This window comes from Phalangium opilio, unplaced genomic scaffold (assembly GCF_054372755.1).
Source record: "Phalangium opilio isolate 3A_F unplaced genomic scaffold, DU_Popi_V2 ptg000009l_1, whole genome shotgun sequence".
NCBI classification, from domain to species: domain Eukaryota; kingdom Metazoa; phylum Arthropoda; class Arachnida; order Opiliones; family Phalangiidae; genus Phalangium; species Phalangium opilio.
The window spans coordinates 13,697,788-13,710,576 of NW_028324146.1; the positions used below are offsets into that span (position 1 = coordinate 13,697,788).

Sequence of the window (12,789 nt, forward strand, 5' to 3'; positions counted from 1 at the left end):
TTAATAATTCGAATTTAATTAACCTTCATCTTTATAAATCAATAAGAAAGAGAAGATATGTTTGCTTTTTTCATATCTCATGGAATTTAAAAGAGGAAATAAAAGTGAAAAAGCCAACGGCACGCAAAGTTTCCAAGTACTGACTGCGCTCGACGCTGCTTAACTTCGGTGATCGGACGAGAACCGGTGTTTTCAGCGTGATATGGCCGTTGCCGAGAGTGCTATTTAATAATTCGAATTTAAATTAAGTGAGACAAATTAACCTTCATCTTTTTAAAACAATAACAAAAAGAAAATATGTTTGCTTTTTTCATATCTATTGGAATTTAAAAGAGGAAAAAAAAGTGAAAAAGCCAACGGCACGCAGTGTTCCTAAGTGGTCTCCCTCCCAAGTACTGACTGCGCTCGACGCTGCTTAACTTTGGTGATCGGACGAGAACCGGTGTTTTCAGCGTGATATGGCCGTTGCCGAGAGTGCTATTTAATAATTCGAATTTAAATTAAGTGAGACAAATTAACCTTCATCTTTTTAAAACAATAACAAAAAGAAAATATGTTTGTTTTTTTCATATCTATTGGAATTTAAAAGAGGAAAAAAATGTGAAAAAGCCAACGGCACGCAGTGTTCCTAAGTGGTCTCCCTCCCAAGTACTGACTGCGCTCGACGCTGCTTAACTTCGGTGATCCGACGAGAACCGGTGTTTTCAGCGTGATATGGCCGTTGCCAAGAGTGCTAGATAATAATTCGAATTTAAATTAAGTGAGACAAATTGACCATCTTTCTAAAACAATAACAAAAAGAAAATATGTTTGCTTTTTTCATATCTATTGGATTTTAAATGAGGAAAAAAAAGTGAAAAAGCCAACGGCACGCAGTGTTCCTAAGTGGTCTTGTTAAAAAATAGATTAGAACTGTATCTAAAAATAATATTTAATGTTGGCAAAAATTAGATTAGATTTTAAACTTAAACGTTATCGTTAAAAAATAGACCAGCCGGATGATGTTTTTTAAATTACTATCATTTGTATATAAAAACTAACTCAGAATCAATTTAATCATCAGTTCTAGCCTAGATATTTCTTGAGTTAGTTTGTTGTTTAATCAATCCCAAGACGCGGTGTTATAACTATATGCATTTTAAATAAAGTTTAAGTTAATAAATCCTGGTTGTCTTCATAAAATAGATAATTCCTTTAGCCACATTGAGATAAATTGTCCAAATCCCCAGTTCGCTTAAATTCCCATTCACCCGAAAGCCTACTTGAAATACGACATTTAACATTGGTGCCGAAACCCGGGACAAAGGAATTACAGAACAATCAGTGAACGATGAACGAGTTAGAAAAATGCAAGAAGAAACGCAAGATAGTTAGAACAGCCACTACGAAACTTCTGCAAAGCTTGGACGACCTGATCACCGTTGAAGATTACGCCGACGACGATATCAGAGAGATTGAACAACTCTTGGAACAACTGAAAGTTAAGGAGAAACTAATGAAGGAACTTGATGAATCTATAGAAGCCGAGATAGTAGACGAAGTTGCATAAGAAGAAGAAGAAGTCCGCAGAAACATGGACTATTCGGAAAGAATCACGGCAACTATGACTAGGACTGATCAACGACTTCGAAGCGTACGAGAAAATAACGACGGAGCCCGCAGAACGCGATCTCCAATTCCAGAAGCCAGACAAGAAGCAAACCGTACCGTTAGAATGAACGTCAAACTTCCGAATATAACCATCGAAAATTACGATGGAGACGCAAGCCGATGGCAAGATTTCTGGTCGCAATTCAAAGCAGCAATACATGACACCGATCTAGAAGACACCGAAAAATTCACTTACCTCAAAACTTATCTAAGTGGGGTCGCATTCAATGCCATCGCAGGTTTATCTCTTTCCGGCAACAACTACGGCGAAGCCGTGAAAATCCTGAAGAATCGCTTCGGAAGAACAGACCTGATTATAAACGCCCACATGAACAAGTTGCTAAATCTTCAACCAGTACGACAAGCGAAGGACCTCACTGGCCTCCGAAGACTACATGACGCTTGCGAACTACAAATAAGAAGCTTAGCCTCGTTGGGAATCGAATCTAAGACGTATGGAACACTGTTATGTCCTATTCTAATGCAAAGAATCCCCGAAGAAATCGTCTTACAGTTCAGTCGCAGTTTCGAGGCGGACGCCGAATGGAGTGTTGATCGACTTTTGGAATTTCTACAGAAGGAACTTGAAAGCAGAGAAAGAACCTTCCAATTAACCACCCGAGATCATAATACGACGTATACTAACCTCGATACGAACAAAACAGATCCCTGGGAGAAACGAAATTACAAAAATCAATGGAAATCTTCAAAATTTCATGCGTCTACATCCGCTCTCAACACTCAAGTCAAAGCGGTCTCAAACGAAGAAACTAAATGCACCTTCTGCCAATCCGAAGATCATGGAATCGAAGAATGCAAGGAACTAAATTTCGAAGAAAGAAAGGAAAAATTCAAGAAGACTGGACGATGCTTCGTTTGCGCCAAGAAAGGACACTTATCGAGAAGATGCAAATCTAAGACAAAATGTCATTTTTGTCAAGCCCGGCATCACGAAACCGTCTGTCCAATAACATATCCTCGAACCGAAGAGTCATCAGCAAGCTCAGCAAACGTCAACGTGAAAGCAGTCGCCTCTGAACTAAGCGAATCTGACAAAACGACCGTTCTTCTACAAACAGCCTATGCCATCGCCGAATTCAACTCGAAAAGACAAGTTGTACGTTGTCTACTGGATGGAGGAAGTCAGCGAACATTCGTAAAGGAATCCATTTCAAGACTTCTAAATCTACCAGTAATTGGAGTCGAAACCGTTTCCATTCACTCTTTCGAAAGCGAACACGTCATCCCACAGAGCAGAAATCGGGTCCGCTTAACTCTGAGCAATCCAGACGGCACGGAATCAATTTGCATCGAAGCCCTAGAAACGCCGAAAATCAGCAGTGCCTTGATAGAAGTACCTGGTCACGAGATAATGGTCCAAATGAAATCCCGAGGTCTTCGCTTAGCCGATCAATCCTTAATCCAACCCGACTGCTCGAAAGAAATAATGGTTCTTGTCGGCGCGGACTTCTACTGGAGAATGGTTAACGGCGATGTCAAACGGCTCTCACATTCGCTTACGGCGGTACACACGATGCTGGGTTGGACCATTCACGGCCCTACGACAATCTCTTCCATGAACCTGGGAATCTCTCAATCCTCGATCATAACGCCCAGACAGCAAGAGACGGTCGAAGAAATTCAGCTCACCCAGCAACTAAAAACGTTTTGGGAAGTGGAGGCATTGGGAATCATCGATCAAGTACAGCAAGATGATACAGAAAAGCAAACACTCCAACATTACGAAGACTCTATAACACAAGACGAAAACGGTCGATATCAAGTACACTTGCCGTGGAAGACCTCCCGCAAAGAACTGGGTGACAACTACAACGTCGCAGCTTGCCGATTCCGTAACCTGATTAAACAATTCCAGAAAAATCCCACTTGCTTCGCCCTATATTCCGCTGTCATTAACGACTATTTGCAACGAAAGATCGTAGAGAGAGTTCCTGGTCACGCCACTAACGGAGAAGTTTATTACATGCCACACCGAGGAATTGTAAAGAATGATCGAGTTTCAACGAAGTTACGAATCGTCTTCGACGCATCTTCAAGGGCCAAGAATTATCCTTCCCTAAACGATTGCCTGTACACCGGACCTAATCTTAATCCAAGCCTTCTGGGAATTCTCATTCGCTTTCGAAGATTTTCAATCGGTTTCATGGCTGACATCGAGTAGGCGTACCTACAAATCAGTCTCAATGAACAAGACAAGGACGTTGCAAGATTCCTTTGGATCGACGGAAACATAAATGATCCTGAACGTCTCAAAGTCATTCCTCTACGCATGTCCAGGGTTCTTTTTGGCGTAAATGCCAGTCCATATCTTCTCGCCAGCACCATAAAGAAGCATCTTCTACAATTCAAGGAAAGATGCCCGAAAGCTTGTGAAATGTTAATGAAATGCTTATACGTGGACGACTTGGTAGCGGGAGCGGACGACGTCAACGAAGCTCTGGAACTCACAACGGACGCAGAAAGAATCCTAGCGACAGCTCAAATGCCTCTTAGAAAATGGAAGACCAACTCATTGGAATTGCAAGGACATTGGAGCAAAGTATTTCCCTCGGAAACCATTCATCTGCAAACTAAAAACGACGCAGTCGAAACAACAACAACGCTTCTAAAAGTTCTTGGCGTAATATGGAAACCAGAGGAAGATATCTTTCAGTTCGACGCAAGTCCGCTTCTAGAAATGCTGACTCTCAAACGGGACACCAAGAGATTCGTTCTCAAAACCGCTTCTCGTATCTTCGATCCAATTGGTTTTCTATCGCCGTACGTCATTCTTATCAAATGCCTTTTCCAAGAGATGTGGGAACGAGGAAGCACTTGGGATGAAACCCTCCCTCAAGATCTATTGAAGAAATGGAACGAATGGTGTCAAGATCTTCCTAAAATCAACGCAATAAAGATTCCCAGATGTTACCACGCGCTACCGAAGAAACAACGAATTTTCCATGAACTTCATTGCTTCACGGACGCAAGCGAAAGGGCTTACGGCGCTGTGGTTTACCTGAGAACGGCATTTCCCAATAATGTATTTGAAGTTAACATCGTATCTGCAAAGACCCGTGTTGCTCCACTCAAGAAAGCAACGATCCCAAGATTAGAGTTATTAGCCGCCGTAATAGGATCACGGCTTATGAAATCCGTCGCTACCTGTTTCGAGAACGATCAACCAACTCAACATTTCTGGACGGACAGCATGATTGTCTACCATTGGATAAGAGACGCAGCCACCAACTGGAAGCCATTCGTCTCGAATCGCATCGTGGAAATCCAGATGAATTCAGAACCCAGTCAATGGTCCCACGTACCCGGTCCCGATAATCCAGCCGACATTCTCAGCCGAGGCATGAAAATAGAAGCTTTACACAACAGTGCAAACTGGTGGCATGGACCCAATTCCTCTCAAAACCAAACGATCTTTGGCCGAAGAAGATTCAACCAACGCAGCCAACTGAAGAATTACAAGATCCAGAATTGCGACGACAAAGGAAGATAGTCCAAATTACACAAGCGACCTGCCACATTCGAATCCAAGAGCCCGTCATAGTTGCTACACGCTTTAGCGCCCTTAACCGACTTCTACGCGTCACTGCCTGGGTCCTGCGATATTACCACAATCTCAGACACAAAACTAATAGACGACATGGTAATGAACTGGAGATCACCGACTTGGACGCAGCTACTACTTATTGGATGAAACTTGTTCAACTTGAAGTCTTTTCCGACGAAATCAAGTGCCTAGCAAGCAATCAAGAAATAAAACATGACTCCAAGATCAAGAACCTTCGACCTTTCCTAGACGACCAACTCATTCTACGAGTAGGAGGGCGACTACAACAATCTCAATTCGACTTCGACGTTTCTCGTCCTATAATTCTCCCTGGGAATACTCACTTTGCCAAACTACAAATTATCAACAGCCATGAAAGGATGTTCCACTTGGGCCTCACTAGTACTCTAACACATCTTCGAGATCGTTTTTGGATCCCAAAAGGGCGTCAAGTCGTTAAACAACTCCTGTCAAAGTGCTGGATATGCCGAAAGCTACAAGCGAAAGCCATCACTCAAGAAACCGCACCCTGGCCACGAGATCGTATTTCCAACACAATCCCATTCCAAGCAACGGGCATCGACTTTGCGGGTCCGATTTTCGTAAAAGTCAACACCGAAACAAGAACGGAGAAAACGTACGTCGTACTATTCACATGCGCAACGAGTCGAGCAGTTCACTTAGAACTTGCAACCAACCTCAGCACGGAAACGTTTATACTAGCGCTGAAACGATTCATCGGAAGACGGGGCATATGCGAAGTAATTCTATCCGACAATGCCAAGACGTTCAAGAGAGCCAATGGAGAAATACAGGACCTCTGGAAGAAGATATCTAAAACCGAACTCAAAGAATTCTTCATCACCTCTAACATCAAATGGAAATTCAACGTCGAACGAGCACCATGGTGGGGAGGATTTTTCGAACGCCTAGTGAGAACGGTCAAGACATGTTTAAAGAAAACCTTAGGTCGCGCCTTAGTCAAATATGAAGAACTGGAAACCTTATTGGTCGAAATCGAAGGTACTATAAACTCTAGACCATTAACTTATTTCAACAGCGACCCATCCGAGCCATCTCCATTGACGCCCGCTCATCTATTAATTGGAAGACGCCTCAATTCCCTTCCACCGAAGATTCAACTGAAGGAAATTTCAAACCGGAGCGACATGACAAAAAGATGGCTGTATCGAGAATCATTGCTCAATAAATTCTGGCAACGCTGGCGCAACGAATATTTGCTCGAACTAAGATCTGCCCATATGTCTTCTGACACCAAACCCTCGATGTATCTACAAATCAATGACCAGGTCTTGATACATGAAGACAAGTGCCCTCGACACCTTTGGCGAATTGGACGAATTGAAGAGCTATATCCCGGCAGAGACGGAACCATTAGAGCATGCTTAGTGAAAACAGCAAAGGGTACTCTTCGCAGACCGGTGCAACTCCTGTACCCAATGGAACTAAAGGATAGCGACTCTCAACACAAAATATTATCGGGGGGAGGATGTTAAAAAGTAGATTAGAACTGTATCTAAAAATAATATTTAATGTTGGCAAAAATTAGATTAGATTTTAAACTTAAACGTTATCGTTAAAAAATAGACCAGCCGGATGATGTTTTTTAAATTACTATCATTTGTATATAAAAACTAACTCAGAATCAATTTAATCATCAGTTCTAGCCTAGATATTTCTTGAGTTAGTTTGTTGTTTAATCAATCCCAAGACGCGGTGTTATAACTATATGCATTTTAAAAAAAGTTTAAGTTAATAAATCCTGGTTGTCTTCATAAAATAGATAATTCCTTTAGCCACATTGAGATAAATTGTCCAAATCCCCAGTTCGCTTAAATTCCCATTCACCCGAAAGCCTACTTGAAATACGACATTTAACAGGTCTCCCTCCCAAGTACTGACTGCGCTCGACGCTGCTTAACTTTGGTGATCGGACGAGAACCGGTGTTTTCAGCGTGATATGGCCGTTGCCAAGAGTGCTATTTAATAATTCGAATTTAAATTAAGTGAGACAAATTAACCTTCATCTTTTTAAAACAATAACAAAAAGAAAATATGTTTGCTTTTTTCATATCTATTGGAATTTAAAAGAGGAAAAAAAAGTGAAAAAGCCAACGGCACGCAGTGTTCCTAAGTGGTCTCCCTCCCAAGTACTGACTGCGCTCGACGCTGCTTAATTTCGGTGATCCGACGAGAACCGGTGTTTTCAGCGTGATATGGCCGTTGCCAAGAGTGCTAGATAATAATTCGAATTTAAATTAAGTGAGACAAATTGACCATCTTTTTAAAACAATAACAAAAAGAAAATATGTTTGCTTTTTTCATATCTATTGGAATTTAAAAGAGGAAAAAAAAGTGAAAAAGCCAACGGCACGCAGTGTTCCTAAGTGGTCTCCCTCCCAAGTACTGACTGCGCTCGACGCTGCTTAACTTCGGTTATCGGACGAGAACCGGTGTTTTCAGCGTGATATGGCCGTTGCCGAGAGTACTATTTAATAATTCGAATTTAATTAACCTTCATCTTTATAAATCAATAAGAAAGAGAAGATATGTTTGCTTTTTTCATATCTCATGGAATTTAAAAGAGGAAATAAAAGTGAAAAAGCCAACGGCACGCAAAGTTTCCAAGTACTGACTGCGCTCGACGCTGCTTAACTTTGGTGATCGGACGAGAACCGGTGTTTTCAGCGTGATATGGCCGTTGCCGAGAGTGCTATTTAATAATTCGAATTTAAATTAAGTGAGACAAATTAACCTTCATCTTTTTAAAACAATAACAAAAAGAAAATATGTTTGCTTTTTTCATATCTATTGGAATTTAAAAGAGGAAAAAAAAGTGAAAAAGCCAACGGCACGCAGTGTTCCTAAGTGGTCTCCCTCCCAAGTACTGACTGCGCTCGACGCTGCTTAACTTCGGTGATCGGACGAGAACCCGTGTTTTCAGCGTGATATGGAGAACAAGAGTTATGAGACTCCAAAGTTTAGTGCAAAAATCATAAGTAACATAATAAAAATAAGTGAGACGATACCAAAGTTGACGAACATTTTGCTTAATATCTCGGCCCCTGTTTGTCGTAGCTCAATGTTTTTAAAATGGTTAGATGGGGGACAAATTGGACTAAAACATACTCAAAGGACATCCCCGTATCTCAGTAGAAACAGAGTTACGAGCCTGCAAAGTATAGTCTAATGCATTTCCTATGGAGGGGTTGTTTGTTTACGTTTAGCTTAATTACTCAACCCCTGTTTGTCGTAGCCCAATGTTTTTAGTATGGTTAGATGGGGGATAATTTGGACTATAACATATCCTAAGGACATCCCCGTATCTCTAGTAGACACAGAGTTATGGGCCTGCAAAGTTTATTTTCAAAAATCAAAAGTAACCTTCTAACAATAAGTGAGACAATAAATAAGTTGACGACGATATTGAGGTAGCCTCAAGTTTAAAGTATCCTTGTATGGGGATCAAAGAGTACTATAACATATCCAAAGGAGATCCCAGTATCTCTTGTAGAACAAGAGTTATGAGCCTCCAAAGTTTAGTGCAAAAATCATAAGTAACATAATAAAAATAAGTGAGACGATACCAAAGTTGACGAACATTTTGCTTAATATCTCGGCCCCTGTTTGTCGTAGCTCAATGTTTTTAAAATGGTTAGATGGGGGATAATTTGGACTATAACATATCCTAAGGACACCCCCGTATCTCTAGTAGACACAGAGTTATGGGCCTGCAAAATATAGTCTAATGCATTTCCTATGGACGGGTTGTTTGTTTACGTTTAGCTTAATTACTCGGCCCCTGTTTGTCGTAGCTCAATGTTTTTAGCATGGTTAGATGGGGACAAATTGGACTATAACATACTCAAAGGACATCCCCGTATCTCCAGTAGAAACAGAGTTACGAGCCTGCAAAGTATAGTCTAACTCATTTCCTATGGAGGGGGTTTGTTTCTTTACGTTTTGCTTAAGTACTCGGCCCCTGTTTGTCGTAGCCCAAAGTTTTTATTATGGTTAGATGGGGGACAAACTGGACTAAAACATACTCAAAGGACATCCCCGTATATCCAGTAGAAACAGAGTTACGAGCCTTCAATGTATAGTCTAATGCATTTCCTATGGAGGGGTTGTTTGTTTACGTTTAGCTTAATTACTCGGCCCCTGTTTGTCGTAGCTCAATGTTTTTAGCATGGTTAGATGGGGGACAAATTGGACTATAACATACTCAAAGGACATCCCCGTATCTCAGTAGAAACAGAGTTACGAGCCTGCAAAGTATAGTCTAACTCATTTCCTATGGAGGGGGTTTGTTTCTTTACGTTTTGCTTAAGTACTCGGCCCCTGTTTGTCGTAGCCCAAAGTTTTTATTATGGTTAGATGGGGGACAAACTGGACTAAAACATACTCAAAGGACATCCCCGTATATCCAGTAGAAACAGAGTTACGAGCCTGCAATGTATAGTCTAATGCATTTCCTATGCAGGGGTTGTTTGTTTACGTTTAGCTTAATTACTCGGCCCCTGTTTGTCGTAGCCCAAAGTTTTTAGTATGGTTAGATGGGGGATAATTTGGACTATAACATATCCTAAGGACATCCCCGTATCTCTAGTAGACACAGAGTTATGGGCCTGCAAAGTATAGTCTAATGCATTTCCTATGGAGGGGTTGTTTGTTTACGTTTAGCTTAATTACTCGGCCCCTGTTTGTCGTAGCTCAATGTTTTTAGCATGGTTAGATGGGGGACAAATTGGACTATAACATACTCAAAGGACATCCCCGTATCTCAGTAGAAACAGAGTTACGAGCCTGCAAAGTATAGTCTAATGCATTTCCTATGGACGGGTTGTTTGTTTACGTTTAGCTTAATTACTCGGCCCCTGTTTGTCGTAGCCCAAAGTTTTTATTATGGTTAGATGGGGGACAAATTGGACTAAAACATACTCAAAGGACATCCCCGTATATCCAGTAGAAACAGAGTTACGAGCCTGCAATGTATAGTCTAATGCATTTCCTAAGGAGGGGTTGTTTGTTTACGTTTAGCTTAATTACTCGGCCCCTGTTTGTCGTAGCCCAAAGTTTTTAGTATGGTTAGATGGGGGACAAATTGGACAATAACGTACTCAAAGGACATCCCCGTATCTCCAGTAGAAACAGAGTTACGAGCCTGCAAAGTTTTTTTTCAAAAATCAAAAGTAACCTTCTAACAATAAGTGAGACAATAAATAAGTTGACGACGATATTGAGGTAGCCTCAAGTTTAAAGTATCCTTGTATGGGGATCAAAGAGTACTATAACATATCCAAAGGAGATCCCAGTATCTCTTGTAGAACAAGAGTTATGAGCCTCCAAAGTTTAGTGCAAAAATCATAAGTAACATAATAAAAATAAGTGAGACGATAGCAAAGTTGACGAGCATTTTGCTTAATATCTCGGCCCCTGTTTGTCGTAGCTCAATGTTTTTAAAATGGTTAGATGGGGGACAAATTGGACTATAACATACTCAAAGGACATCCCCGTATCTCCAGTAGAAACAGAGTTACGAGCCTGCAAAGTATAGTCTAACTCATTTCCTATGGAGGGGGTTTGTTTCTTTACGTTTTGCTTAAGTACTCGGCCCCTGTTTGTCGTAGCCCAAAGTTTTTATTATGGTTAGATGGGGGACAAACTGGACTAAAACATACTCAAAGGACATCCCCGTATATCCAGTAGAAACAGAGTTACGAGCCTGCAATGTATAGTCTAATGCATTTCCTATGGAGGGGTTGTTTGTTTACGTTTAGCTTAATTACTCGGCCCCTGTTTGTCGTAGCCCAAAGTTTTTAGTATGGTTAGATGGGGGATAATTTGGACTATAACATATCCTAAAGACATCCCCGTATCTCTAGTAGACACAGAGTTATGGGCCTGCAAAGTATAGTCTAATGCATTTCCTATGGACGGGTTGTTTGTTTACGTTTAGCTTAATTACTCGGACCCTGTTTGTCGTAGCTCAATGTTTTTAGTATGGTTAGATGGGGGACAAATTGGACTAAACATACTCAAAGGACATCCCCGTATCTCAGTAGAAACAGAGTTACGAGCCTGCAAAGTATAGTCTAATGCATTTCCTACGGAGGGGTTGTTTGTTAACGTTTAGCTTAATTACTCGGCCCCTGTTTGTCGTAGCCCAAAGTTTTTAGTATGGTTAGATGGGGGACAATTTGGACTATAACATATCCTAAGGACATCCCCGTATCTCTAGTAGACACAGAGTTATGGGCCTGCAAAATATAGTCTAATGCATTTCCTATGGACGGGTTGTTTGTTTACGTTTAGCTTAATTACTCGGCCCCTGTTTGTCGTAGCTCAATGTTTTTAGTATGGTTAGATGGGGGAGAAATTGGACTAAAACATACTCAAAGGACATCCCCGTATCTCAGTAGTAACAGAGTTACGAGCCTGCAAAGTATAGTCTAATGCATTTCCTATGGACGGGTTGTTTGTTTACGTTTAGCTTAATTACTCGGCCCCTGTTTGTCCTAGCCCAAAGTTTTTATTACGGATAGATGGGGGACAAACTGGACTAAAACATACTCAAAGGACATCCCCGTATCTCCAGTAGAAACAGAGTTACGAGCCTGCAATGTATAGTCTAATGCATTTCCTATGGAGGGGTTGTTTGTTTACGTTTAGCTTAATTACTCGGCCCCTGTTTGTCGTAGCTCAATGTTTTTAGTATGGTTAGATGGGGGACAAATTGGACTAAAACATACTCAAAGGACATCCCCGTATCTCAGTAGTAACAGAGTTACGAGCCTGCAAAGTATAGTCTAATGCATTTCCCATGGACGGGTTGTTTGTTTACGTTTAGCTTAATTACTCGGCCCCTGTTTGTCGTAGCTCAATGTTTTTAGTATGGTTAGATGGGGGACAAATTGGACTAAAACATACTCAAAGGACTTCCCCGTATCTCAGTAGAAACAGAGTTACGAGCCTGCAAAGTATAGTCTAATGCATTTCCTATGGAGGGGTTGTTTGTTTACGTTTAGCTTAATTACTCGGCCCCTGTTTGTCGTAGCCCAAAGTTTTTAGTATGGTTAGATGGGGGACAATTTGGACTATAACATATCCTAAGGACATCCCCGTATCTCTAGTGAACACAGAGTTATGGGCCTGCAAAGTATTGTCTAATGCATTTCCTATGGACGGTTTGTTTGTTTACGTTTAGCTTAATTACTCGGCCCCTGTTTGTCGTAGCTCAATGTTTTTAGTATGGTTAGATGGGGGACAAATTGGACTAAAACATACTCAAAGGACATCCCCGTATCTCAGTAGTAACAGAGTTACGAGCCTGCAAAGTATAGTCTAATGCATTTCCTATGGACGGGTTGTTTGTTTACGTTTAGCTTAATTACTCGGCCCCTGTTTGTCCTAGCTCAATGTTTTTAGTATGGTTAGATGGGGGACAAATTGGACTAAAACATACTCAAAGGACATCCCCGTATCTCTAGTAGACACAGAGTTATGGGCCTGCAAAGTATAGTCTAATGCATTTCCTATGGACGGGTTGTTTG

The 12,789-nt window shown here is 41.1% G+C and overlaps 2 protein-coding genes, 3 non-coding genes and 4 pseudogenes across 5 annotated transcripts; 2 read left to right on the plus strand and 7 right to left on the minus strand.

The window, feature by feature from the left end:
- Positions 1-111: 111 nt before the first annotated feature.
- On the minus strand, positions 112-214 carry LOC149716241 (5S ribosomal RNA; annotated as a pseudogene).
- A 137-nt stretch (positions 215-351) lies between these two features.
- Positions 352-470, minus strand: LOC149716242 (5S ribosomal RNA). Its single transcript, XR_016374176.1, has one exon. It is a non-coding gene; the product is annotated as a 5S ribosomal RNA (ribosomal RNA).
- A 137-nt stretch (positions 471-607) lies between these two features.
- On the minus strand, positions 608-726 carry LOC149716243 (5S ribosomal RNA). Its single transcript, XR_016374079.1, has one exon. It is a non-coding gene; the product is annotated as a 5S ribosomal RNA (ribosomal RNA).
- Positions 727-1,573: 847 nt separating this feature from the next.
- On the plus strand, positions 1,574-3,832 carry LOC149716244 (uncharacterized). The gene has a single exon (XM_089844841.1). It carries the CDS (start codon positions 1,574-1,576, stop codon positions 3,830-3,832), a length of 2,259 nt encoding a protein of 752 aa, XP_089700967.1.
- A 108-nt stretch (positions 3,833-3,940) lies between these two features.
- Positions 3,941-6,732, plus strand: LOC149716245 (uncharacterized). Its single transcript, XM_089844842.1, has 2 exons — positions 3,941-5,160; positions 5,229-6,732. The coding sequence occupies exons 1-2, from the start codon at positions 3,941-3,943 to the stop codon at positions 6,730-6,732; spliced, it is 2,724 nt and encodes a 907-aa protein (XP_089700968.1).
- A 613-nt stretch (positions 6,733-7,345) lies between these two features.
- Positions 7,346-7,464, minus strand: LOC149716246 (5S ribosomal RNA; annotated as a pseudogene).
- Positions 7,465-7,598: 134 nt separating this feature from the next.
- LOC149716247 (5S ribosomal RNA) lies at positions 7,599-7,717 on the minus strand. The gene has a single exon (XR_016374240.1). It is a non-coding gene; the product is annotated as a 5S ribosomal RNA (ribosomal RNA).
- A 122-nt stretch (positions 7,718-7,839) lies between these two features.
- Positions 7,840-7,942, minus strand: LOC149716248 (5S ribosomal RNA; annotated as a pseudogene).
- A 137-nt stretch (positions 7,943-8,079) lies between these two features.
- Positions 8,080-8,198, minus strand: LOC149716249 (5S ribosomal RNA; annotated as a pseudogene).
- Positions 8,199-12,789: the final 4,591 nt, after the last annotated feature.

What these genes read in the sequence shown, in the direction of transcription:
- LOC149716244 (XM_089844841.1), top strand. Translation starts at nt 1,574, where the DNA reads ATGGACTATTCGGAAAGAATCACGGCAACTATGACTAGGACTGATCAA.
- LOC149716245 (XM_089844842.1), top strand. Translation starts at nt 3,941, where the DNA reads ATGTCCAGGGTTCTTTTTGGCGTAAATGCCAGTCCATATCTTCTCGCC. An exon ending in TGCGACGACAAAGGAAGATA is followed by an intron (nt 5,161 to 5,228) that starts GTCCAAATTACA and finishes TACACGCTTTAG; the next exon opens with CGCCCTTAACCGACTTCTAC.